Below are 25,785 nucleotides of genomic sequence, written 5' to 3' on the forward strand. Positions count from 1 at the left end.
ATGAGACAATCAGAGATTACAAAGAGAAACATAGCCAGGGCTTGTAATCTCGCCAGAAAGATGTCCAGGCATCGAGTAATTGTCTCTGGCCCCCTGCCTGGGAGAGGCAATGATGAGAGATATAGCAGATTAGTCTCTCTTAACAAGTGGCTGGATAGCTTCTGCAGACAACAGGGATTTACGTTTATTGATAATTGGCCCTCTTTCTGGGGCAAACCTGGCTTGCTGAGGAGAGACGGCCTTCACCCTAACCAGGAAGGCGCTATCCTCTTGTCTCGGAACATAGACTTCGCATTGAGCCACATTTGACTAACTGCACTAGAGCAAGCCCGGTCACAGGCAATTACAGAGCCTGCTAGCCTGGGTATGGAGTCAGTTAAGTTAGAACTAGCCAGCGCCAGGCTGGATGATCCCTGTACACATAGCAATTTTCGTAGAATAATACACAACTCACAAAATGTTTTTTCTACTGTGTCTATGACTACGTCAGAGTTAGACATGCGCTCTACTGAGGTGGCAAATTATGATGCGTTCAGTTTATCGCAGCGCCAAGTAGATAATCTGAAAATTCCCGTCATATCAATTCCTAGGTATGGTCGTAATTATTTTAAGTACACTGCGCATAATAAACGTAACATTATTAATATTGCTACGACGGATAATTTAATCAACAACTCCTTAAAACAGCCCACTACCTATAATATGGGCTTTCTAAACATCAGATCTTTGTCTCCCAAAACGTTATTAGTCAATGAGGTCATTAGAGACAACAACCTTAACGTCATCGGTCTTAGCGAAACCTGGCTTAAACCAGACGACTTTTTTGCGATAAATGAGGCATCCCCTCCTAACTATACGAATGCGCATATTGGCCGTCACCTCAAAAGGGGAGGGGGTGTCGCACTAATATACAACGAAAACTTTAACTTTAGTCCTAACTTAAATAATAAATATAAATCGTTTGAGGTGCTTTCTATGAAGTCTGCCACACCTCTGCCTCTGTGCCTGGCCGTTATCTACCGCCCCCCAGGGCCCTATTCGGACTTTATTAGTGAATTCTCAGAGTTTGTTGCTGATCTAGTGACGCACGCCGATAATATAATTATAATGGGGGACTTTAATATCCATATGAATACCCCATTGGACCCACCGTGCGTGGCGCTCCAGACTATAATTGATAGCTGTGGTCTTACACAAATAATAAATGAACCGACGCATCGCAGCGGCAATACGATAGACCTAGTGCTTGTCAGAGGTATCACCGTCTCCAAAGTTATGATACTCCCGTATACTAAAGTAATGTCCGATCATTACCTTATAAAATTCGAAGTTCAGACTCATGTTCGGCAAGCTAATAAGAATAATAACTGCTATAGCAGCCGCAACATTAATGCTGCCACAACGACGACTCTTGCGGACCTACTGCCCTCGGTAATGGCACCGTTCCCAAAGTATGTGGGCTCTATTGATAACCTCACTAACAACTTTAACAACGCCCTGCGCGAAACCATTGATAGTATAGCACCGCTGAAGTTAAAAAAGGCTCCAAAAAGGCGTACGCCATGGTTTACTGAAGAAACTAGAGCTCAGAAATTATTATGTAGAAAGCTGGAACGCAAATGGCGCACGACTAAACTTGAGGTGCACCATCAAGCATGGAGTGATAGTTTAATAACTTATAAACGCATGCTTACCTTAGCTAAAACTAATTATTACTCAAATCTCATCCGCATTAATAAAAACGATCCAAAATTTTTGTTTAGTACTGTAGCATCGCTAACCCAACAAGGGACTCCTTCCAGTAGCTCCACCCATTCGGCAGATGACTTTATGAAGTTCTTTAATAAGAAAATTTAACTTATTAGAAAGGAGATTAAAGACAATGCGTCCCAGCTACAACGGGGTTATAGTAACACAGATACGATTGTATATACGGCGGATACTGCAAATATCCAAAATAGTTTCTCTCGTTTTGATGAAATAACATTAGAAGGATTGTTACAACGTGTAAATGGAATAAAACAAACAACATGTTTACTTGACCCACTTCCTGGGAAACTTATCAAGGAGCTTTTTGTATTATTAGGTCCATCAGTGCTAAATATTATAAACTTATCACTTTCCTCGGGCACTGTTCCCGTTGCATTCAAAAAAGCGGTTATTCATCCTCTCCTTAAAAGACCTAACCTCGATCCTGACCTCATGGTAAACTACCGACCGGTGTCTCACCTTCCCTTTATTTCGAAAATCCTCGAAAAAATTGTTGCGGAGCAGCTAAATGAGCACTTAGCGTTTAACAATCTATGTGAAACCTTTCAATCCGGTTTCAGGGCAAATCACTCGACTGAGACAGCCCTCGCAAAACTGACTAATGATCTATTGCTAACGATGGACTCTGATGCGTCATCTATGTTGCTGCTCCTCGATCTTAGCGCTGCTTTCGATACCGTCGATCATAATATTTTATTAGAGCGTATCAAAATACGAATTGGTATGTCAGACTCAGCCCTGTCATGGTTTAACTCTTATCTTACTGATAGGATGCAGTGCGTCTCCTATAACAGTGTGACCTCGGACTATGTTAAGGTAACGTGTGGAGTTCCCCAGGGTTCGGTCCTTGGCCCTGTACTCTTCAGCATCTACATGCTGCCGCTAGGTGACGTCATACGCAAATACGGTATTAGCTTTCACTGTTATGCTGATGACACCCAACTTTACATGCCCCTAAAGCTGACCAACACGCCGGACTGTAGTCAGTTGGAAGCGTGTCTTAATGAAATTAAACAATGGATGTCCGCTAACTTTTTGCAACTTAATGCCAAAAAAACGGAAATGCTGATTATCGGTCCTGCTAGACACCGACCTCTATTTAATAATACAACTTTAACATTTGACAACCAAATAATAAAACAAGGTGACTCTGTAAAAAATCTGGGTATTATCTTCGACCCAACTCTCTCCTTTGAGTCACACATTAAAAGCGTTACTAAAACGGCCTTCTTTCATCTCCGTAATATCGCTAAAATTCGCTCCATTTTGTCCACTAAAGACGCCGAGATCATTATCCATGCGTTTGTTACGTCTCGTCTCGATTACTGTAACGTATTATTTTCGGGTCTCCCCATGTCTAGCATTAAAAGATTACAGTTGGTACAAAATGCGGCTGCTAGACTTTTGACAAGAACAAGAAAGTTTGATCATATTACGCCTGTACTGGCTCACCTGCACTGGCTTCCTGTGCACTTAAGATGTGACTTTAAGGTTTTATTACTTACGTATAAAATACTACACGGTCTAGCTCCAGCCTATCTTGCCGATTGTATTGTACCGTATGTCCCGGCAAGAAATCTGCGTTCAAAAGACTCCGGCTTATTAGTGATTCCTAGAGCTCAAAAAAAGTCTGCGGGCTATAGAGCGTTTTCCGTTCGGGCTCCAGTACTCTGGAATGCCCTCCCGGTAACAGTTCGAGATGCTACCTCAGTAGAAGCATTTAAGTCTCATCTTAAAACTCATTTGTATACTCTAGCCTTTAAATAGACCTCCTTTTTAGACCAGTTGATCTGCCGCTTCTTTTCTTTCTCCTATGTCCCCCCCTCCCTTGTGGAGGGGGTCCGGTCCGATGACCATGGATGAAGTACTGACTGTCCAGAGTCGAGACCCAGGATGGACCGCTCGTCGGGACCCAGGATGGACCGCTCGCCTGTATCGGTTGGGGACATCTCTACGCTGCTGATCCGCTTCAGATGGTTTCCTGTGGACGGGACTCTCGCTGCTGTCTTGGAGCCACTATGGATTGAACTTTCACAGTATCATGTTGGACCCGCTCGACATCCATTGCTTTCGGTCCCCTAGAGGGGGGGGGTTGCCCACATCTGAGGTCCTCTCCAAGGTTTCTCATAGTCAGCATTGTCGCTGGCGTCCCACTGAATGTGAATTCTCCCTGCCCACTGGGTGTGAGTTTTCCTTGCCCTTTTGTGGGTTCTTCCGAGGATGTTGTAGTCGTAATGATTTGTGCAGTCCTTTGAGACATTTGTGATTTGGGGCTATATAAATAAACATTGATTGATTGATTGATGATAGCGCTTTTCTACCTTCAAGGTACTCAAAGCGCTTTGACACTACTTCCACATTTACCCATTCACACACACATTCACACACTGATGGAGGGAGCTGCCATGCAAGGCGCCAACCAGCACCCATCAGGAGCAAGGGTGAAGTGTCTTGCTCAGGATAGCATATCTACTGTTGCCAAAAGGACAATAATTCATTTGTTGTGGGTTTATCCACTTTAATGCACTTTATTTTTTTCTGGAATGCATGTTTTGTTTGAAGGCCTAATATATATAAAAAACTTTGTGCTTTTTTTGAAAAGCAAAGGCTACTGGAATATTTAAAAAATGTCAATATTCAATAAAAAATTACTTTATTTGAAAAACATGTCTAAATATTTATTCTAGGCTATTTATGCAATATTAAAAAAATTGTGAAGAACTGCATTCATTATTCGGTATTCGGCCTTCGGCCAAGCGTTTAAATTTTATTCGGCTTCGGCCACAAATTTTCATTTCGGTGCATCCCTAATTGAAACAGATGGTTGGAGTATGAAAATATTGAAGAAGAAACTGAAGCTATTGAGCGAATTGACGCTATTCATAGCCATAGCATGGCCGAATAGCTGCGTTAGCATCGCCGGTAAAATGTGCGGACCAAACGATCAGGACTTTCGCATCTTTTGACATTGGAGCAACTTAAATCCGTCGATTGGTAAGTGTTTGTTTCGCATTAAATGTGGGTGGAAGGAAACGTAATATAGTTGCAAATGCATCTGCAGGTTATCCATACATCTCTGTGCCATGTCTGCTTTAGCACCGCCGGTAAATAGCATGTTAGCATCGATTAGCGTAGCATGTTAGCAGCGATTAGCTGGCAGACAAAATCAACAAAACTCACCTTTGTGATTTTGTTGACTTTATCGTTGCAAATGCATCTGCAGGTTATCCATACATCTCTGTGCCATGTCTGCCTTAGCATCGCCGGTAAAATGTGGAGACACTCCAGCACATTCAATGGGGTTCTGGCGGCAGACACTTTGGCATCTTCGGGCCAGTGGTGCAACTTGAATCCCTCCCTGTTAGTGTTGTTACACCCTCCGACAAAACACCGGCGAGGCATGATGTCTCCAAGGTTCCAAAAAATAGTAAAAAAATGGAAAATAACAGAGCTGAGACCCGGTGTTTGTAATGTGTTGAAAATGAAAATGGCGGGTGTGTTACCTCGGCGACGTCACATTCTGACGTCATCGCCTCCAGCGCGATAAACAGAAAGGCGTTTAATTCGCCAAAATTCACCCATTTAGAGTTCGGAAATCGGTTAAAAAAAGAGATGGTCTTTTTTCTGCACCATCAAGGTATATATTGACGCTTACATAGGTCTGCTGATAATGTTCCCCTTTAACGGTACCTGGTGGTAGAGGTTCTCCCAGTAGTCTTGTGTCATCAGCCGGAAGAGCGACAGAAAAGCCCAGCCAAAGGTATCAAAACTGGTGTAGCCATAGTTCGGGTTCCGTCCCGCCTTCAGGCACTCAAAACCATCCGGACACTTTCTGCAGCACAAAAAAAAACAAAAAACAATTGATGAGTTCTGAGGGTAAACAAAGTAACTAACAGGATGTTATGCAAGAGATAACAGCACCGCACAGGAAGTGGGCCTGCATCCCTCGCTCCATCTTCCCCTGGCAGAAACAGCAGGTCGGCTTCATCGTTTGGCTCGTTAGCGCCGGGCCGCCAGGGCCCGCCCACACGTGTCACAGCCGAGAGGGAACGCACAACACGGGGGGACGGGAGGACGGCGTTCATCATAATTGATATTCCACATTCATATCCCGTCACATCCATTTGCGGCCCACGCGCCCACAGTTGACCCACTGGCGCGCAGCCAGTGACACAAATGACCATCCATCAGAACCGGAAGCAAGGCGGCGACATCAGACACACAACATGTGACCCGCCACGTTTGGAGACTGAAGGGAGCTCTTAACCTTTTTGACCACGGGACCCCAACTTTTCCACTCAAATATTAACACTGAATTTGTAATCCAACTATTTTATTTTCGTAGTCAATAATTATATCTTACAGTTTACAACCTTTTCAAAACATCGACATGGAGAGCCATCCATCCATCCATCTTCTTCCGCCTATCTGAGGTCGGGTCGCGGGGGAAGCAGCCTAAGCAGGGAAGCCCAGACTTCCCTCTCCCCAGCCACTTCGTCTAGCTCTTCCCGGGGAATCCTGAGGCATTCCCAGGCCAGCAGGGAGACATAGTCTTCCCAACGTGTCCTGGGTCTTACCCGTGGCCTCCTACCGGTCCGACGTGCCCTACACACCTCCCTAGGGAGACGTACGGGTGGCATCCTGACCAGATGCCCGAACCACCTCATCTGGGTCCTCTCCAGTGGAGGAGCAGCGGCTTTACTTTGAGTTCCTCACGGATGGCAGAGCTTCTCACCCTATCTCTAAGGGAGAGACCCGCCACCCGGCGGAAGAAACTCATTTTGGCTGCTTGTACGCATAATATTGTCCTCTCGGTCATAACCCAAAGCTCATGACCATAGGTGAGGATGGGAATAAAGATCGACCGGAAAATTGAGAGCTTTGCCTTCCGGCTCAGCTCCTTCTTCACCACTGAAGACGCTGCACCTGTCAGGCTTGCCCCTGACAGTTTGGTTGTGTTTGAGTTTTTCCTCTGTGTGTAGTATGTCCTGTCAGCGCTCTTGTTTTGGTTCTTTTTCCTGTTTGTCTCCCTGAGTGCTGTGTCCCCTCAGCTGTGGCTGATTGGCACCTGGCCACACCTGGTGTCAATCAGCCAGATGCTATTTGAACCTACCTTCCCATCCGGTCTGTGCTGGATTATTGTCACCACTACCTGTCAATGTCATTAATACTTATCGTTGTAGCTGTGTCTACTTCTGTTCTCTCTGCTCATACCATAATTCTTTCGTGTCACAGTAAGTGTTTTTGTTTCTAGTCCACAGTTGGATTAGATTAGATAGTACTTTATTTATTCCTTCAGGAGAAGTCTTTCAGGAAAATTAAAGTTAGCCTTTGTGCTAGTTTTTGTTCATAGCCAAGTTTGTTCTCCGCCTTGTGGGCGCCTTTTGTTTGTTCCTGTTTTAGTGTTAAATTAAATCATGTTTTCCCGCACAATTCCTGCCGCCTTCTCTGCATCTTGGGTTTCGTCACAAACTCAACCTGACAGCACCGATCCGCCTGTCGATCTCACGAGCCACTCTTCCCTCACTCGTGAACAAGACTCCGAGGTACTTGAACTCCTCCACTTGGGGAAGGGTCTCCTCCCCAACCCAGAGATGACACTCCACACTTTTCCGGGCGGTAAACATGGACTCGGACTTGGAGGTGCTGATTCTCATCCCAATCGCTTCACACTCGGCTGCGAACTGATTCAGTGAGAGCTGAAGATCTTGGCCAGATGAAGCCATCAGGACCACACCATCTGCAAAAAGCAGAGACCTAATCCTGCAGCCACCAAACCGGATTTCCTCAACGCCTTGACTGCGCCTAGAAATTCTGTCCATAAAAGTTATGAACAGAATCGGTGACAAAGGACAGCCTTGGCGGAGTCCAACCCTCACTGGAAATGTGTCCGACTTACTGCCAGCAATGCGGACCAAGCTCTGGCACTGATCATACAGGGAGCGGACTGCCACAATCAGACAGTCCGATACCCCATACTCTCTGAGCACTCCCCACAGGACTTCCCGAGGGACACGGTCGAATGCCTTCTCCAAGTCCACAAAGCACATGTAGACTGGTTGGGCAAACTCCCATGCACCCTCAAGAACCCTGCCGAGACTACAGAGCTGGTCCACGGTTCCACGACCAGGACGAAAACCACACTGTTCCTGAATCCGAGGTTCGACTATCCGGCGTAGCCTCCTCTCCAGTACACCTGAATAAACCTTACCGGGAAAGCTGAGGAGTGTGATCCAAGGATAGTTGGAACACACCCTCCGGTTCCACTTCTTAAAGACACGAAAAGCCGAGAAATAATTTAAAACGCGAGTCGCCAGGGGTTTAAACCGGTGACACAACAGTCAGGAGCCCGCTGTGGCGACCTGAGTGGCCTTTAAAGGGGAACTGCACTTTGTTTTAAAGGCCTACTGAAATTAGATTTTCTTATTTAAACGGGGATAGCAGGTCCATTCTATGTGTCATACTTGATCATTTCGCGATATTGCAGTATTTTTGCTGAAAGGATTTAGTAGAGAACATCGAGGATAAAGTTGGCAACTTTTGGTCACTAATAAAAAAGCCTTGCCTTTACGATGTGCGCGTGACGTTACGGGTTGTAGGGCTCCTCACATCCTCACATTGTTTATAATCATAGCCTCCAGCAGCAAGAGCTATTCGAACCGAGAAAGCGACAATTTCCCCGTTAATTTGAGCGAGGATGAAAGATTCCTGAATGAGGAAAGTTACAGTGAGGCACTAAAAAAAAAAAAAAAAAGCGACAGCTGCGGGCGGTGGCAGTGGTAGCGTTTCAGATGTAATTAGACACATTTACTAGAATAATTCTGGAAAATACCATTTCTGCTTATTGTTTTAATAGTGTTTTAGTGAGATTCTAAAGTCATACCTGGAGGTCGGATGGCTGTGGTGAACGCCAGTGTCTCAGAGAGAAGCCAATGGAGGAGCCAATATCACAGCTGCCTTTTTGACAGCTACTGGAGGAGGACCCATAATCCACTGAAGTCTCCGGTAAGAGCTGACTCAATATCACAATTTTCCCATCCAAAAACATGCTGGTTGACGTAGAGAAACATGTTCGCTTGACCGCTCACTCATTGCTCAAATGAGTGTTTTTTTTTTTTCTTTTCTTGTTGTTGTTCTTTGTTTTATGTGAAGATTGCCGAAATAAAATACATTGATTGAAGTTTCACAACAAACAAAGAAACACCGGCTGTGTTTCGGTGCTAAAGGCAGCTGCAATCCACCACTTCCCACCTACATCTTTCTTCTTTGACGTCTCCATTATTAATTGAACAAATTGCAAAAGATTCAGCAACACAGATGTCCAAATTACTGTGTAATTATGCGATGAAAAGAGACGACTTTTAGCCGTGTGTGGTGCTGGGCTAATATGTCCGCTACAACCCGAGACGTCACAAACACGTGTCATCATTCCGCGACGTTTTCAACTAGAAACTCCGCGGGAAATTTAAAATTGCAATTTAGTAAACTAAAGCGGCCCTATTGGCATGTGTTGCAATGTTAATATTTCATCATTGATATATAAACTATCAGACTGCGTGGTCGCTAGTAGTGGCTTTCAGTAGGCCTTTAAATTGTTCACAATCCTTATAAGGGACAAGAAGACAAAAAATATGTTTTTTTTTGCATTCTAATATGTAATAATCTGCTCATTCTAGGTGGCTTGCAGTGCAGCTAATTTAAGCATATCATTCTGCCACTAAATCACTTTAAAATGCATCCAAAAACCACCAACAATATTTCATTTACGTTCCGTAACCCGTGTAATAATCAAACTGTAGCCACATTGTTATTGTAAGAGCGAACACTGAGGAAGACATTTTCTCGTAACACAACAGCATGCAATCAGATTACAGTATCTATAAATTATTAGCCCACATTTCATGTTTTGTTTGTACACAGCACTGTATGTACTGTAGTTCTAATAACACCTATGACTTAATGCGTGTATCATGATCAATATTACACTGACTCACTCGATGGACCAGGTGGTCCAGTTGGCTGGGGACATTTTTTCCGGTTTATTTTGTGTAACCACTCCATAGCTTGGTTTCACATTTGCAGCATCAATTAACGCCAACCTCGCTGTCTTGGCTTCCGTTTCACCCTTCCTTCGCGCTCGCTTCTATAAGCCGCAGTTCATCTTCTGTACACTCAGCTTCAAAAAATAACTCTTTTGTCCGAAAATAGTCGTCTTTGTTGTCTACCACCAAGTCAGCCATGATTACAACGGAACCGCGAAGTGTGTCGCTATAGAAAACAGAAATAAATGCGCAAAGGAAATAAGTCCCAGTAATGCATAACATGACCAAAATATTGTACATATTACATGTTGTTATGAACGTGTCTTTTACGACATTATATATATACTTGACATACTTGCAGCATGTATATAAAACCTGGATGGAGGGTTTCGAAGTGCTTTGAAGGCTGCAATGGTTTCTCCAATTAGCCGCCTCTTTCAGGCTTTTTTTTATGTCATCTTTGGAAATCTAAAAAAGAAGAGGAAAAAAGTCTCGTCGCTTCGTGAATCCTCTTTTGTCCAAAAATAGTCTTTGTTGTCTACTACCAAGTAAGCCAAGATTACAACACACACGCAAAGTGTGTTGCTATAGAAACAGAAATAAACGCGCTGAGGAAATAGGTCCCAGTAATGCATGAAATGACCAAAATACTGTGAATATTGTACATATTACGAATGCGTCTTATACATTATATATATATATACATATATCTATATAAATATATATATATATATAATGTATATATATTATATATATACATATTTATATATAAGATAGATGTATATATATATATATATATATATATATATATATATATATATATATATATATATATATATATATATATATATATATATTTATTAGAGATGTCCGATAATATTGGACTGCCGATATTATCGGACGATAAATGCTTTAAAATGTAATATCGGAAAATATCGGTATCGGTTTCAAAAAGTAAAATTTCTGACTTTTTAAAACGCCGATGTACGGAGTGGTACACGGACGTAGGGAGAAGTACAGAGGGCCAATAAACCTCAAAGGCACTGGCCCAGTCACATAATATCTATGGCTTTAAACACACAAGTGAATGCAAGGCATACTTAGTCAACAGCCATTCAGGTTACACTAAGGGTGGCCGTATAAACAACTTCAACACTGTTACAAATATGCGCCACGCTGTGAACCCACACCAAACAAGAGTGACAAACACATTTCGGGAGAATATCCGCACTGTAACACAACATAAACACAACAGAATAAATACAAAAGAACCCCTTGCAGCACTAACTCTTCTGGGATGCTACAATACACACCCCCCGCTACCCTCTACCCCAAAATCCCGTCCACCTCAACCTCATCATGCTCCCTCAGGGAGAGCATGTCCCAAAATTCCAAACTGCTGTTTTAAGGCATGTTAAAAAAAAATAATGCACTTTGTGACTTAAAAAATAAATATGGCAGTGCCATGTTGGCATTTTTTTTTTCCATAACTTGAGTTGATTTATTTTGGAACATCTTTTTAAATTGTTTAATGCATCCAGCGGGGCATCACAACAAAATTAAGCATAATAATGTGTTAATTATACGACTGTATATATCGATTGATATCGGAATCTGTAATTAAGAGTTGGACGATATCGGCAAAAAAGCCATTATCGGACATGTCTAATATATATCCATCCATCCATTTTCTACCGCTTATTCCCTCTCGGGGTCGCGGGGGGCGCTGGCGCCTATCTCAGCTACAATCGGGCGGAAGGCGGGGTACTCCCTGGACAAGTCGCCACATCATCGCAGGGCCAACACAGATAGACAGACAACATTCACACTCACATTCACACACTAGGGCCAATTTAGTGTTGCCAATCAACCTATCCCCAGGTGCATGTCTTTGGAAGTGGGAGGAAGCCGGAGTACCTGGAGGGAACCCACGCAGTCACGGGGAGAACATGCAAACTCCACACAGAAAGATCCAGAGCCTGGATTTGAACCCAGGACTGCAGGCCCTTCGTATTGTGAGGCAGACGCACTAACCCCTCTTCCACCGTGAAGCCCTCTAATATATATATATATATATATATATATATATATATATATATATATATATATATATATATATATATATATATATATTTATATATATGTGTGTATATATATATATATATATATATATATATATATACTTGCAGCATGTAAATAAAATGTTAATGGAGGGTTTTGAAGTTGTTTTAGAGGACTTTGAAGGCTACAATGGTTACTCCTATTAGCCACCTCTTTCAAGCTTTTTTATCATCTTTAGAAATCTAAAAAAAAAAACAAAAAAAAAACTGTTGTTGTCCTTCTTCTTAATTTTGAATGATAGGCAAAGTCCCAAAAAAGAAGTGCAGTTCCCCTTTAAAGCCCTCAGTACCACATTCTCGCCAAACTACTAAGTGAGTGTCTTGCCAATCAGAGCGGGACAAAAATAACGCCTCTCGTTCGGGCGTTACGGTAACAACAAGTCATACTTAATGCGATAATAAAAAGCTGAACAGCATTAAAAGGCAACGCAATCAATGGAAATGTACTTTCATAGAGCGCAGGGAGCTGCTGATACAAACATTACAGCAACAACAATCAATGATAATAGAATGCTGGCGTGTACGCCATGAGCACCTTGTGCTGATCATTCAAACAGTATGCACATTGGGGGGGGGAGGTTACGCACACACACGCACACACACGCACACACACTTCTCCCGTCCAAAGGCAAAACCCAGTAACTCAATTTTGGTCAAAACTGAGCTGATAAATAATTTTGGAGTTCCTAAGTGATATGCTTTACATAGGGGTAAAGGTATGAAGAATTCACTGACTTTAAAATTGTACTGTTTCGACTTGCACCTTTTTTCTGTATATGTGAAAAAGTCAATAAAAAACAGTTGGATTAAGAATGACAAACACATTTCGGGAGAACATCCGCACCGTAACGCAACGTAAACACAACCGAACAATTACCCAGACCCCCTTGCAGCACTAACTCTTCCGGGACGCTACAATATACACCCCCCGCTACCACCAAACCCCGACCCAACTCAAACCCGCCGCCGAAAAGAGGCATTCCATTTGTATTTTTATTTTATTTGAGATGCCATTGATATTTTTTAATTATTATTATTTAAAACTCGATTTTGCATGTCACTATAAAGTTATATAAGCCTTGCTTGGTCAATATTCAATGCAAAACTTGTTTCAATCAATCAATCAATGTTTACTTATATAGCCCTAAATCACTAGTGTCTCAAAGGGCTGCACAAACCACCACAACATCCTCGGTAGGCCCACATAAGGGCAAGGAAAACTCACACCCAGTGGGACATCGGTGACAATGATGACTATGAGAACCTTGGAGAGGAGGAAAGCAATGGATGTCGAGCGGGTCTAACATGATACTGTGAAAGTTCAATCCATAATGGATCCAACACAGTCGCGAGAGTCCAGTCCAAAGCGGATCCAACACAGCAGCGAGAGTCCCGTTCACAGCGGAGCCAGCAGGAAACCATCCCAAGCGGAGGCGGATCAGCAGCGCAGAGATGTCCCCAGCCGATACACAGGCAAGCAGTACATGGTCAGCGGATCGGACCGGACCCCCTCCACAAGGGAGAGTGGGACATAGAAGAAAAAGAAAAGAAACGGCAGATCAACTGGTCTAAAAAGGGAGTCTATTTAAAGGCTAGAGTATACAAATGAGTTTTAAGGTGAGACTTAAATGCTTCTACTGAGGTGGCATCTCGAACTGTTACCGGGAGGGCATTCCAGAGTACTGGAGCCCGAACGGAAAACGCTCTATAGCCCGCATACTTTTTTGGGGCTTTGGGAATCACTAATAAGCCGGAGTCCTTTGAACGCAGATTTCTTGCCGGGACATATGGTACAATACAATCGGCAAGATAGGATGGAGCTAGACCGTGTAGTATTTTATACGTAAGTAGTAAAACCTTAAAGTCACATCTTAAGTGCACAGGAAGCCAGTGCAGGTGAGCCAGTACAGGCGTAATATGATCAAACTTTCTTGTTCTTGTCAAAAGTCTAGCAGCCGCATTTTGTACCAACTGTAATCTTTTAATGCTAGACATGGGGAGACCCGAAAATAATACGTTACAGTAATCGAGACGAGGCGTAACAAACGCATGGATAATGATCTCAGCGTCTTTAGTGGACAAAATGGAGCGAATTTTAGCGATATTACGGAGATGAAAGAAGGCCGTTTTAGTAACGCTTTTAATGTGTGACTCAAAGGAGAGAGTTGGGTTGAAGATAACACCCAGATTCTTTACCGTGTCGCCTTGTTTAATTGTTTGGTTGTCAAATGTTAGAGTTGTATTATTAAATAGAGTTCGGTGTCTAGCAGGACCGATAATCAGCATTTCCGTTTTTTTGGCGTTGAGTTGCAAAAAGTTAGCGGACATCCATTGTTTAATTTCATTAAGACACGCCTCCAGCTGACTACAATCCGGCGTGTTGGTCAGCTTTACGGGCATGTAGAGTTGGGTGTCATCTTAAATATTAAAAAATATTAATATGGGTCCATATTAAAGGATTCATTTGTTCAACCTCGGCCCGCGGCTTCGTTCAGTTTTAAATTTCGGCCCGCTCTGTATTTGAGGTTGACACCCCTGATCTATACGTTTGATGACTTTTGTAGATCTTTGTAAGACGGCATCAAGATAGATTGGTTTTCCTTTGTTTTCTCAAAAGCGGCTAGAAGTGAGTTACTAGGTTTTGCCTTTGGACGGGAGACTTCCACCGGTTATTCCAGGGGTGTCCAAACTTTTTTTACACTGCGGGCCGCACACTGAAAAACCAATACAATTGTCAAGTGTATTGTTTTTTTTTAGCTGTGCTTATCCCACACTTGAAAGGATGTACCAAAAGCTGAACGGACAGCCGATAAGATGACACTTTATTCCTCTTTCTGGGTGTGACGCACTTGTTGCGCTGGTTATGTTGAGATCCGCTTTTTTGGCTCCTCCACATATTATTGTTTATTGTTCCATTTTTATTTTCACTCTCCGTCTGATCCTATTATTTCCTGTTTAAGTCGGTCACCACGGTAGCTTATCAGTTTCACCTGTTTCTCACGGCCCTGCACACCTGTCCTCACTAATCACCTGCATCTTTTGTTGTTCAGTCTGGGATCCAAGTTTGTTTTCACACAACGGTACGTCTGCTTTTTTTTGGTGCTTACACGCAACTAGTTTCCTCTGATCATTCCTATGTTTATTCACGCTATGCCCTTGTGTTATTCCAGCTCTCATGCTGAAGATTTGTTTTTCTGTTTTTGTGTGCCTTCGAGCCAGATTTAGTTTGTCTTTTACTATTCCTAGCTTTTATACTAGGTATTTGAACTCCTCCACTTGGGGCAGGGTCTCCTCCCCAACCCGGAGATGGCACTCCACCCTTTTCCGGGCAAGAACCATGGACTCGGACTTGGAGGTGCTGATTCTCATTCCGGTCGCTTCACACTCGGCTGCGAACCGATCCAGCGAGAGCTGAAGATCCCGGTCAGATGAAGCCATCAGGACCACATCATCTGCAAAAAGCAGAGAACTAATCCTGCGGTTACCAAACCGGAACCCCTCAACGCCTTGACTGCGCCTAGAAATTCTGTCCATAAAAGTTATGAACAGAATCGGTGACAAAGGACAGCCTTGGCGGAGTCCAACCCTCACTGGAAATGTGTTCGACTTACTGCCGGCAATGCGGACCAAGCTCTGGCACTGATCATACAGGGAACGGACCGCCACAATAAGACAGTCCGATACCCTATACTCTCTGAGCACTCCCCACAGGACTTCCCGAGGAACACGGTCGAATGCGACACGGATCGTGAGATCGACAGGCGGATCGGTGCGGCGTCTTCAGTAATGCGGACGTTGTACCGATCCGTTGTGGTGAAGAAGGAGCTGAGCCAGAAGGCAAAGCTCTCAATTTACCGGTCGATCTACGTTCCCATCGTCACCTATGGTCATGAGCTTTGGGTCATGACCGAAAGGACAAGATCACGGGTACAAGCGGCTGAAATGAGTTTCCTCCGCCGTTAGAGATAGGGTGAGAAGCTCTGTCATCCGGGAGGAGCTCAAAGTAAAGCCGCTGCTCCTCCACATGGAGAGGAGCCAGATGAGGTGGTTCGGGCATCTGGTCAGGATGCCACCCGAACGCCTCCCTAAGGAGGTGTTTAGGGCACGTCCAACCGGTAGGAGGCCACGGGGAAGACCCAGGACACGTTGGGAAGACTATGTCTCCCGGCTGGCCTGGGAACGCCTCGGGATCCCCCGGGAAGAGCTGGACGAAGTGGATGGGGAGAGGGAAGTCTGGGTTTCCCTGCTTAGGCTGCTGCCCCCGCGACCCGACCTCGGATAAGCGGAAGACGATGGATGGATGGATGGATGTTTATCTTACCTTTACTGTGTTCAATTTCGACGCATCCTCGAGGGAATCGAACCCGGCACCACGATGCCGAACAGGCGTAACAGGTAAGATGGGGGGAGGGGGTTGTAGCGTGCCTGGTCTGGGGGCTAAATACACACGGTGTTTGGGGCGGCATAGCTCGGTTGGTAGAGTGGCCGTGTCAGCAACTTGAGGGTTGCAGGTTCGATTCCCGCTTGTGCCATCCTAGTTACTGCCGTTGTGTCCTTGGGCAAGACACTTTACCCACCTGCTCCCAGTGCCACCCACACTGGTTTGAATGTAACTTAGATATTGGGTTTCACTATGTAAAAGCGCTTTGAGTCACTAGAGAAAAGCGCTATATAAATATAATTCACTTCACTTCACTTAAATGTTGTTTGGTAAGGAAATGTTAGTGCATATTTTTTACTTGGTCTGATAAATGTTGCAACAGCTGTTCGCCGCTACAACAATATATGTATAAAAAATACACATTTAGTGAAGTGAAGTGAATTATATTTATATAGCGCTTTTCTCAAGTGTCTCAAAGCGCTTTACATAGTGACACCCAATATCTAAGTTACATTTAAAGCAGTGTGGGTGGCACTGGGAGCAGGTGGGTAAAGTGTCTTGCCCAAGGACACAACGGCAGTGACTAGGATGACACAAGCGGGAATCGAACCTGCAACCCTCAAGTTGCTGGCACGGCCGCTCTACCAACCGAGCTATGCCTCCACTCAGGCTTGATCCCGGGGACCCCAAAGGGTTTTGGTAAAAATAAAATGTTAAAAATGTGTCATAATTCAGAATTTTTTTATTATCATTCAAGTTTGAAATCTCTAGATCAACATTAGTTCTATCTGTCAATATGACGGTTTTAAAGATTTAAGTTGTATGCTCTTTTTGTCAAAGAAAACCATGTTTTTTTTGTTGAAAAAACACAAAATATGCAATATTTTCAGCCAATAAAATTTTTAAGTAGAATGTTTGAGATTTTATAATAATTGGAGCCGGAAAAAGGTCAACAACTCATAACACCATTGATTTTAATTCACTATTATTTTTTGTGCAATGACACTTAAAAACAAAACACACTGATCCAAAAGGGTCCTACTCATTAAAGTGTTAAAAAATAAATTATATATTTTTTTTTACTGTTTACTTTTAACACAATGGTCTCGAGATCAACTTCAGATCTATCCGTTTTTTTTGTTTATGTTTTTTGTTTGTTCGTTTTAGGCCATTCTTAAAAAAAAACAGCTCAGTTTTTTATATGGCAAACACAAAATATCCAACATTTGCCCCAAAAAATATCTCAAAGTGACGTAATTAGAGCCTTGAATTGGTCAATAATTCATAATTGATTTTGATTGACAATTTTTTTTTTTTTAAAGAAAGAAACAGCCTGCATGGCAGCTTTGTGTTATTAGAGTAAACATTGCAACATGTTCTTGTTACATTTCACCTGTTTGCTCTTTTATAGCACTTTTTATGTTTTTCATTTTTTACCATAGTATTTTTAAAATGTGCCGTGGGGCCGTTAAAAAAATGGCCCCTCCTGGCCGCAATTTGGACACCCCTGGTTTATTCCCTTTGGGATGGCGGGGACACTGGTGCCTATCTCAGCTACAATCGGGCGGAAGGCGGGGTACACCCTGGACAAGTCGCCATCTAACCGCAGGGCCAACACAGATAGACATTCACACTCATACACACACACACGGGCGGTATAGCTCGGTTGGTAGAGCGGCCGTGCCAGCAACTTGACGGTTCCAGGTTCGATCCCCGCTTCCGCCATCCTAGTCCCTGCCGGTGTGTCCTTGGGCAAGACACTTTACCCACCTGCTCCCAATGCCACCCACACTGCTTTAAATGTAAAAATTAGATATTGGGTTTCACTATGTAAAGCGCTTTGATTCACTAGAGAAAAAGCGCTATATAAATATCATTCACTTCACACACACACACACACACACGACTTATCAACTGTCATATTCACGGTGGTAAGACTGACACCCACCCTGAACAAGGCCGTGCCGACACACACACACACACACACACACACACACACACACACACACACACACACACACACACACACACGCACACACGCACACACACACACGTCACCCCTTCGTCCATCCACCCCATACTAGTGAGTCAACCTGGTGGCATGTGAGTGTGTCTGATGGCGCCACTCGGTGTGTGTTTGTGCATTTTAGGAGCTCGAGGACAACATGAAGAGTGTGTGAGTGAGAGCCCTGGAAAATGCAGACAGGAGGGTGTGCCCCTGTGTGTGTGTGTGTGTGTGTGTGTGTGTGTGCGCGTGTGATGTGTGACAGTGCGAGAGCCAGCAGTTATCTCTCACACACACCTCTGCCTGCGTTAATGGAGGGACGCCACTTTAACCCCCACCCCCCACCCATTCCAACTCGAGGGGCCCTCTGCATGTCACACGTACGCACGCACACACACACACACACACACACACACAAACACACACACACACACACACACACACTTTGCTATCCTGGGTTTGTATAATTAAAAGAGGATCGATGATTTAAACAATAAATCAAAACTGATGGACTTTACAGACCATATGTGTGTGTGTGTGTGTGTGTGTGTGTTTCTCTACCCTTCATGAGACTAGAATGAGGAAAAGTACCTTCCATATGAGGAGGTGTGAACAAGTTAGGACATAAATTATGGTCCCAATATGGAAAACCATTACATCTAATATAGAGATTAATAGTAGAGTCCGTAAACATTGCTCCAAAGTCAGATTTTTTTGTTAATTTAATGTGCATTCAAAAGTAAACATTGACGGGTGCAAATGCTGTAATATATTGCTTAAAAATGTAAAAGTTTTCTTATAAAATTGTGACTTTTGTTGAGTAAAATCACGACTCTTTTCTATGAATCTTTTCATAAAATGGCCAAAATTCTACGCTGTTATGGAGTACAATTCCAACTTTTATCATAATACTGCACAAATGTTCCGTTTTTCACAATACCAGAGGTAGGCATTTTTCAGAGTTCTCCAGAAGGTAACAAATACAAGAATGTGTGTGTGTGTGTGTGTGTGTGTGTGTGTGTGTGTGTGTGTGTGTGTGTGTGTGTGTGTGTGTGTGTGTGTGTGTGTGTTTCTCTACCCTTCATGAGACATCAATGAGGAAAAAAAGTAGCTTCCATATGAGGACCGGTGAACAAGTTAGGACATAAATTATGGTCCCAATATGGAAAACCATTACATCTAATATAGAGACTAATACTAGAGTCCGTAAACATTGCTCCAAAGTCAGGTTTTTTTGTTGATTTAATGTGCATTCAAAAGTAAACATTGCTTAAAAATGTAAAAGTTTTCTTATAAAATTGTGACTTTTGTTGAGTAAAATTACGACTCTTTTCTATGACTCTTTTCATAAAATGGCCAAAATTCTACGCTGTTATGGAGTACAATTCCAACTTTTATCATAATACTGCACAAATGTTCCGTTTTTCATAATACCAGAGGTAGGCATTTTTCAGAGGTCTCAAGAAGGTAACAAATACAAGAATGTGTGTATGTGTGTGTGTGTGTGTGTGTGTGTGTGAGTGTGTTTCTGTACCCTTCATGAGACTAGAATGAGGAAAAGTACCTTCCATATGAGGACCGGTGAACAAGTTAGGACATAAACTATGGTCCCAATATGGAAAACCATTACATCTAATATAGAGACTAATACTAGAGTCCGTAAACATTGCTCCAAAGTCAGGATTTTTTGTTAATTTAATGTGCATTCAAAAGTAAACATTGACGGGTGCAAAGGTTGCAATACATTGCTTAAAAATTTAAAAGTTTTCTTATAAAATTGTGACTTTTGTTGAGTAAAATTACGACTCTTTTCTATGACTCTTTTCATAAAATGGCCAAAATTCTACGCTGCTATGGAGTACAATTCCAACTTTTATCATAATACTGCACAAATGTTCAGTTTCTCATAATACCAGAGGTAGGCATTTTTCAGAGGTCTCAAGAAGGTAACAAATACAAGAATGTGTGTGTGTGTGTGTGTGTGTGTTTCTCTACCCTTCATGAGACTAGAATGAGGAAAAGTACCTTCCATATGAGGAGGTGTGAACAAGTTAGGACATAAATAATGGTCCCAATATGGAAAACCATTACATCTAACATAGAGACTAATACTAGAGTCCGTAAACCTTGCTCCAAAGTCAGGATTTTTTGTTGATTTAATGTGCATTCAAAAGTAAACATTGACGGGTGCAAATGCTGTAATATATTGCTTAAAAATGTAAAAGTTTTCTTATAAAATTGTGACTTTTGTTGAGTAAAATTACGACTCTTTTCTATGACTCTTTTCATAAAATGGCCAAAATTCTACGCCATTATGGAGTACAATTCCAACTTTTATCATAATACTGCACAAATGTTCCGTTTTTCATAATACCAGAGGTAGGCATTTTTCAGAGTTCTCAAGAAGGTAACAAATACAAGAATGTGTGTGTGTGTGTGTGTGTGTGTGTGTGTGTGTGTGTGTTTCTCTACCCTTCATGAGACTAGAATGAGGAAAAGTACCTTCCATATGAGGAGGTGTGAACAAGTTAGGACATAAATTATGGTCCCAATATGGAAAACCATTACATCTAACATAGAGACTAATACTAGAGTCCGTAAACATTGCTCCAAAGTCAGATTTTTTGTTGATTTAATGTGCATTCAAAAGTAAACATTGACGGGTGCAAATGCTGTAATATATTGCTTAAAAGTTTAGAAGTTTTCTTATAAAATTGTGACTTTTGTTGAGTAAAATTACGACTCTTTTCTATGACTCTTTTCATAAAATGGCCAAAATTCTACGCTGCTATGGAGTACAATTCCAACTTTTATCATAATACTGCACAAATGTTCAGTTTCTCATAATACCAGAGGTAGGCATTTTTCAGAGGTCTCAAGAAGGTAACAAATACAAGAATGTGTGTATGTGTGTGTGTGTGTGTGTGTGTGTTTCTCTACCCTTCATGAGACTAGAATGAGGAAAAGTACCTTCCATATGAGGAGGTGTGAACAAGTTAGGACATAAATAATGGTCCCAATATGGAAAACCGTTACATCTAATATAGAGACTAATACTAGAGTCCGTAAACCTTGCTCCAAAGTCAGGATTTTTTGTTGATTTAATGTGCATTCAAAAGTAAACATTGACGGGTGCAAATGCTGTAATATATTGCTTAAAAATGTAAAAGTTTTCTTATAAAATTGTGACTTTTGTTGAGTAAAATTACGACTCTTTTCTATGACTCTTTTCATAAAATGGCCAAAATTCTACGCCATTATGGAGTACAATTCCAACTTTTATCATAATACTGCACAAATGTTCCGTTTTTCATAATACCAGAGGTAGGCATTTTTCAGAGTTCTCAAGAAGGTAACAAATACAAGAATGTGTGTGTGTGTGTGTGTGTGTGTGTGTGTGTGTGTGTGTGTGTGTTTCTCTACCCTTCATGAGACTAGAATGAGGAAAAGTACCTTCCATATGAGGAGGTGTGAACAAGTTAGGACATAAATTATGGTCCCAATATGGAAAACCATTACATCTAACATAGAGACTAATACTAGAGTCCGTAAACATTGCTCCAAAGTCAGGTTTTTTTGTTAATTTAATGTGCATTCAAAAGTAAACATTGACGGGTGCAAATGCTGTAATATATTGCTTAAAAATGTAAAAGTTTTCTTATAAAATTGTGACTTTTGTTGAGTAAAATCACGACTCTTTTCTATGAATCTTTTCATAAAATGGCCAAAATTCTACGCTGTTATGGAGTACAATTCCAACTTTTATCATAATACTGCACAAATGTTCCGTTTTTCACAATACCAGAGGTAGGCATTTTTCAGAGTTCTCCAGAAGGTAACAAATACAAGAATGTGTGTGTGTGTGTGTGTGTGTGTGTGTGTGTGTGTGTGTGTGTGTGTGTGTGTGTGTGTGTGTGTGTGTGTGTGTGTGTGTGTGTGTGTGTGTGTGTGTGTGTGTTTCTCTACCCTTCATGAGACATCAATGAGGAAAAAAAGTAGCTTCCATATGAGGACCGGTGAACAAGTTAGGACATAAATTATGGTCCCAATATGGAAAACCATTACATCTAACATAGAGACTAATACTAGAGTCCGTAAACATTGCTCCAAAGTCAGGTTTTTTTGTTGATTTAATGTGCATTCAAAAGTAAACATTGCTTAAAAATGTAAAAGTTTTCTTATAAAATTGTGACTTTTGTTGAGTAAAATTACGACTCTTTTCTATGACTCTTTTCATAAAATGGCCAAAATTCTACGCTGTTATGGAGTACAATTCCAACTTTTATCATAATACTGCACAAATGTTCCGTTTTTCATAATACCAGAGGTAGGCATTTTTCAGAGGTCTCAAGAAGGTAACAAATACAAGAATGTGTGTATGTGTGTGTGTGTGTGTGTGTGTGTGTGTGTGTGTGTGTGTGTGTGAGTGTGTTTCTGTACCCTTCATGAGACTAGAATGAGGAAAAGTACCTTCCATATGAGGACCGGTGAACAAGTTAGGACATAAACTATGGTCCCAATATGGAAAACCATTACATCTAATATAGAGACTAATACTAGAGTCCGTAAACATTGCTCCAAAGTCAGGATTTTTTGTTAATTTAATGTGCATTCAAAAGTAAACATTGACGGGTGCAAAGGTTGCAATACATTGCTTAAAAATTTAAAAGTTTTCTTATAAAATTGTGACTTTTGTTGAGTAAAATTACGACTCTTTTCTATGACTCTTTTCATAAAATGGCCAAAATTCTACGCTGCTATGGAGTACAATTCCAACTTTTATCATAATACTGCACAAATGTTCAGTTTCTCATAATACCAGAGGTAGGCATTTTTCAGAGGTCTCAAGAAGGTAACAAATACAAGAATGTGTGTGTGTGTGTGTGTGTGTGTTTCTCTACCCTTCATGAGACTAGAATGAGGAAAAGTACCTTCCATATGAGGAGGTGTGAACAAGTTAGGACATAAATAATGGTCCCAATATGGAAAACCATTACATCTAATATAGAGACTAATACTAGAGTCCGTAAACCTTGCTCCAAAGTCAGGATTTTTTGTTGATTTAATGTGCATTCAAAAGTAAACATTGACGGGTGCAAATGCTGTAATATATTGCTTAAAAATGTAAAAGTTTTCTTATAAAATTGTGACTTTTGTTGAGTAAAATTACGACTCTTTTCTATGACTCTTTTCATAAAATGGCCAAAATTCTACGCCATTATGGAGTACAATTCCAACTTTTATCATAATACTGCACAAATGTTCCGTTTTTCATAATACCAGAGGTAGGCATTTTTCAGAGTTCTCAAGAAGGTAACAAATACAAGAATGTGTGTGTGTGTGTGTGTGTGTGTGTGTGTTTCTCTACCCTTCATGAGACTAGAATGAGGAAAAGTACCTTCCATATGAGGAGGTGTGAACAAGTTAGGACATAAATTATGGTCCCAATATGGAAAACCATTACATCTAACATAGAGACTAATACTAGAGTCCGTAAACATTGCTCCAAAGTCAGATTTTTTGTTGATTTAATGTGCATTCAAAAGTAAACATTGACGGGTGCAAATGCTGTAATATATTGCTTAAAAGTTTAGAAGTTTTCTTATAAAATTGTGACTTTTGTTGAGTAAAATTACAACTCTTTTCTATGACTCTTTTCATAAAATGGCCAAAATTCTACGCTGTTATGGAGTACAATTCCAACTTTTATCATAATACTGCACAAATGTTCCGTTTCTCATAAAACCAGAGGTAGGCATTTTTCAGAGGTCTCAAAAAGGTAAAAAATACAAGAATGTGTGTGTGTGTGTGTGTGTGTTTCTCTACCCTTCATGAGACTAGAATGAGGAAAAGTACCTTCCATATGAGGACCGGTGAACAAGTTAGGACATAAATTATGGTCCCAATATGGAAAACCATTACATCTAATATAGAGACTAATACTAGAGTCCGTAAACATTGCTCCAAAGTCAGGATTTTTTTTTTATTTAATGTGCATTCAAAAGTAAACATTGACGGGTGCAAGGGTTGCAATATATTGCTTAAAAATGTAAAAGTTTTCTTATAAAATTGTGACTTTTGTTGAGTATAATTACGACTCTTTTCTATGACTCTTTTCATAAAATGGCCAAAATTCTACGCTTTTCTCACAAAATTGCGACTATTATGGAGTACAATTCCAACTTTTATCATAATACTGCACAAATGTTCAGTTTCTCATAAAACCAGAGGTAGGCATTTTTCAGAGGTCTCAAGAAGGTAACAAATACAAGAATGTGTGTGCGAGTGAGAGACACAAAATGTCAAACTGGAGTGTGCGTGAGGAAGAGAACGCAGAAGGTCAAAGTTCACAAGCAGACAATTGTGTTCTTAAATGGTCTAAACTTTGTGAGACAATGACAGTCAGAGAAATGACAGATGGACTCAAACACAAACATGTTGAGCTCATTCTGGGATTTGTTCTGTGTGTGTGTGTGTGTGTGTGTTCCCGTGCCATTCCATTTGGTTTCCCATCACACACACACACGCGCACACACACAAAGCGCGCACCTTCAATTATAACACTCAGGTAAACTGAGGCCTGGGAGGAAGCCAGTACTTAGCGTCACCATAGCAACCGTCTCCCAGCGCTTGTTGCCGAGGGAGATTGTTTTGTGCCACCTCTGTTGAGGGAAGTGTGTGTGTGTGTGTGTGTGTGTGTGCGTGTTAGTTTGCGACTAAAGTTAATTGTTATTGATGATAAAGGTGACACGCGATGATGACATCATCACCATGACAAAGCTACAGCGTGCTAACTTTAGCACGGCCGCCCCAGAAGTGACCGTCACGTCAGGTCCACTTTGCCACGCCGATGCCTCCTAGCTCAGCAGCTTTACAGAGGTCGGAGGTCGCGAATCCCCGAGAGGAATCAGAGCTGGGCACACAGGTCAAGGGTCAGCACTGCTGAAGGTCAACAGAGGCCACCGTGAAGGTCAGAGCCAGCGAAGCCGCACTCCTGTTCAGTGTCTCGCCGCGTGACACAGCGGCTCCTGAAATAGAAGCTCCGGGACGGCGGGGGCGGGGTCAGCCGCTCGTTAGCATCAGAGCGCCCGCGGGGGTTGGCGGCGCTTTGATCGCCAACGTGTGAGCGCCACTTTGATTGCCACTTTTGGTCACATTGAGAATGGAGTCGTCTCAAATGTGTTATCGTTGGAACATCGGAAGCAGCCGCACGCACGCACGCACGCACGCACGCACGCACGCACGCACGCACGCACGCACGCACGCACGCACACACGCACACACGCACACACGCGCACACACACACACACACACACACCGATGTCCCCGCTACTCTGACAGCTAAGTGCTAATTCCTTATTAGCATGATGGTTTAATCCACATGGCGTGCTGTAAACACACCATGTGGACACAAATATTGGGACACATACAGGAAATGGAAATCTACAACAGGGGGTGCCCTCAGCT

General features: G+C 42.1%; 1 protein-coding gene across 6 annotated transcripts in view; it reads right to left on the reverse strand.

The window, feature by feature from the left end:
- Positions 1–25,785, reverse strand: part of LOC133569202 (sodium channel protein type 4 subunit alpha-like) — a 347,269-nt gene that overhangs the window by 105,672 nt on the left and 215,812 nt on the right. For all 6 annotated transcript variants that reach the window (XM_061921424.1, XM_061921423.1, XM_061921421.1 and 3 more), the window contains exon 10: positions 5,461–5,602. In XM_061921424.1, coding sequence (XP_061777408.1) covers positions 5,461–5,602 — 142 coding nt within the window. The remainder of the gene's footprint in view (positions 1–5,460; positions 5,603–25,785) is intronic.

Source organism: Nerophis ophidion, linkage group LG15 (assembly GCF_033978795.1).
Source record: "Nerophis ophidion isolate RoL-2023_Sa linkage group LG15, RoL_Noph_v1.0, whole genome shotgun sequence".
Classification (NCBI taxonomy): Eukaryota; Metazoa; Chordata; class Actinopteri; order Syngnathiformes; family Syngnathidae; genus Nerophis; species Nerophis ophidion.